Source organism: Engraulis encrasicolus, chromosome 8 (genome assembly GCF_034702125.1).
Source record: "Engraulis encrasicolus isolate BLACKSEA-1 chromosome 8, IST_EnEncr_1.0, whole genome shotgun sequence".
NCBI classification, from domain to species: domain Eukaryota; kingdom Metazoa; phylum Chordata; class Actinopteri; order Clupeiformes; family Engraulidae; genus Engraulis; species Engraulis encrasicolus.
Genome location: NC_085864.1, coordinates 42468691 through 42471190, shown reverse-complemented (window position 1 = coordinate 42471190; position 2500 = coordinate 42468691). Strand labels below are relative to the sequence as shown.

General features: G+C 42.7%; 1 protein-coding gene across 1 annotated transcript in view; it reads right to left on the bottom strand.

The window, feature by feature from the left end:
- megf6 (multiple EGF like domains 6) overlaps nucleotides 1-2500 on the bottom strand; it is a 121330-nt gene that overhangs the window by 75415 nt on the left and 43415 nt on the right. The window contains exon 14 of the mRNA XM_063204632.1: nucleotides 1552-1683. Within this exon, the coding sequence (XP_063060702.1) occupies nucleotides 1552-1683 (132 nt within the window). The remainder of the gene's footprint in view (nucleotides 1-1551; nucleotides 1684-2500) is intronic.

The following is a 2500-nucleotide window of genomic DNA, read 5'->3' as shown; positions in this document are numbered from 1 at the left end:
TGCTGGTAAAACTGAAATGTTCCTGTGCGGTCCAGACCCAGTCTCGATTCTGCAACCACATAACACAGCTCCGACATGGGAGGCAGGCGTGCTAATGACTCTGCTATCCTGGGCTGTGTTTCACAAAATGTAGCTGTTAACTCTAGGTAGTACAGAAGTATGAGGTGATCCCTTAGTAGTACGTCAAGCATAGGAATAACATCACTTAAAAATGTATACATATCTTCGCACATGTAGATAAAATGTTTGTACATGTGCAAGTGCTAAGAAAACCAATGTATGTATAAACTTATAGTGACGATGTGAGACCTATTGCTGATATATTGATGACTCAAGATAATGGAAAAAAGGAGGCGCACACAAGACTTGTGTGAAAAAGTGTATTGAAGCCGAAATTATACAACAGAAGTCTAAGGTTAACTGGAGAGACAGACGTTTCAGAGCTAGTCCATTCTCAATGTCTCCAGTCTGGAGTGATTACTACTTTTTGGGAGTGCACGCACCAAGCAATACACGAGTATTAAGTTCAAGGCGCAGACGCCGACCTTTGTTGGTCTTCTGTCATTCACTGATATATTGATGACAAAGGGGGCATCAAGTGTTCTGGGAAACATAGCCCAGGCTGTTCATTCAATCACTATTTTTTAGATGTCAGGAGGGTGGTTTACAAATGCTGTACCGGGACATGCGCTATCCATAAAGCCTTGCCAAGTTAGCTAGACAAAACAGCTAGTGGCAGAACATAATTTTGCCAAGTGAATTAGTCTAGAACAAAAAAGCCAATCATTACATGACACATTTTTCCCTCCTTTGAATAGCTGGGACATGTAAGTCACTGTACTCTCATTGGTCATAGCATACAGAGTTTGAATGACAGTTTGGTCCCACTCACAACTCTCAGCATTCTGAACTGTGCAATCGCAGATTAAACTTTTCGGTAACACTTTATTTTAGGGATACATCTATTAGCACTAATACATACACTGTTAATGCCTGTATAAGTAGCTTGTAAGGCATGTACTAAGCAAATGCTAAGGCTTACTAGGTCCTTACTAAGGTTAAATTGGTAATAAATCCCTTATTGTGCATGAACAAGACATTTGCGAAAACATGCCTAACAAATGTTTGATTTTGCTTTGTACATGCCTTACAAGTTACTTATACAGGCACATTGTATGTATTAGTGCTAATAGATGTATCCCTAAAATAAAGTGTTACCTACTTTTCTTGCCAGTCTACATACAGTACTGTATAGCCATGTGGCATCTGTGTGGCTTGGGACACAGATCTAGGATCAGTCAATGGGAGCGTATTAATTCATAAGAGTAGAGACAGTTGTATGGGGCTAAGGTTTGCGGTGTGCGTGTGGGTGTGCGTGTGTGTGTGTGTGTGTGTGTGTGTGTGTGTGTGTGTGTGCGTGTGCGTGTGCGTGCGAGTGCGTGTTCGTGTGTGTGTGTGTGTGTGTGTGTGTGTGTGTGTGTGCGTGTGCGTGCGTGTGTGTGTGTGCATGTGCATGTTTGCATGTGTGTGTTGAGGTTTTCAGACACTTACTCTCATTGCAGGTGAGGCCGGTCCATCCGGGAGTGCACAGGCAGCTGTCTCCGTCCTCTGAACATGCCGCCCCGTTGGCACAGTCTTCACACGTCAGCGTACAGTCCTCACCAAACACACCATCCTCACACACTAACACACACACACACACACACACACACACACACACACACACACACACACACACACACACACACACACAAAGGTGCACGTGCGCACACACGCGCGGACACACACAGCAAATGAGCAGATGCCATATTGACAGCTATTGTGTGCATGTACTGATTTGTCTGTGTGTGTGTGCATGTGCGTGTGTGTGTGTGTGTGTGTGTGTGTGTGTGTGTGTGTGTGTGTGTGTGTGTGTGTGTGTGTGTGTGTGTGTGTGTGTGTGTGTGTGTGTGTGTGTGTGTGTGTGTGTCTATGTGAGTGTGTGCTGTTCATTTTTCTTTAACGCAGCACTTAGGGAATAGGACAAACTGGTAAAGTGTTAAATCCGAGTGTGAATTACAGTAATCCTGCAGTCAGTAATGTGTGTGGCCATGCGTGCCTGCATATGAAGAGCTCTTTTCCAAAACGCTATATCCACCATTGTTGGAATTAACTGTTAAGAAGTCCTATCATCTATGTGTGAATTCTTGCCATTCAAATGTTTTGAGAACATACTTTTTAAACCTCTATAAAATAAATTTTGCAATGCATTTCAATGGAATGCCCAATACAAGAATGTCAATTTCCCAACATTCTATAAAATTGATGTATCTCATTTTGCAAAAGAGCTCTTCATATGTAGCCTGATAAACCAGACTAAATGTGGATGTCTAATTTAGTCTGGCCTCGATGCATAATACATCCGAAGATTGTTGATGAGAACAACCTTCCCTCAAAACCCTGCCAGCTTTGATTCAAAACACATCTTTGCGTTGTAATTGGTTTGCCAGATTCATGGCAT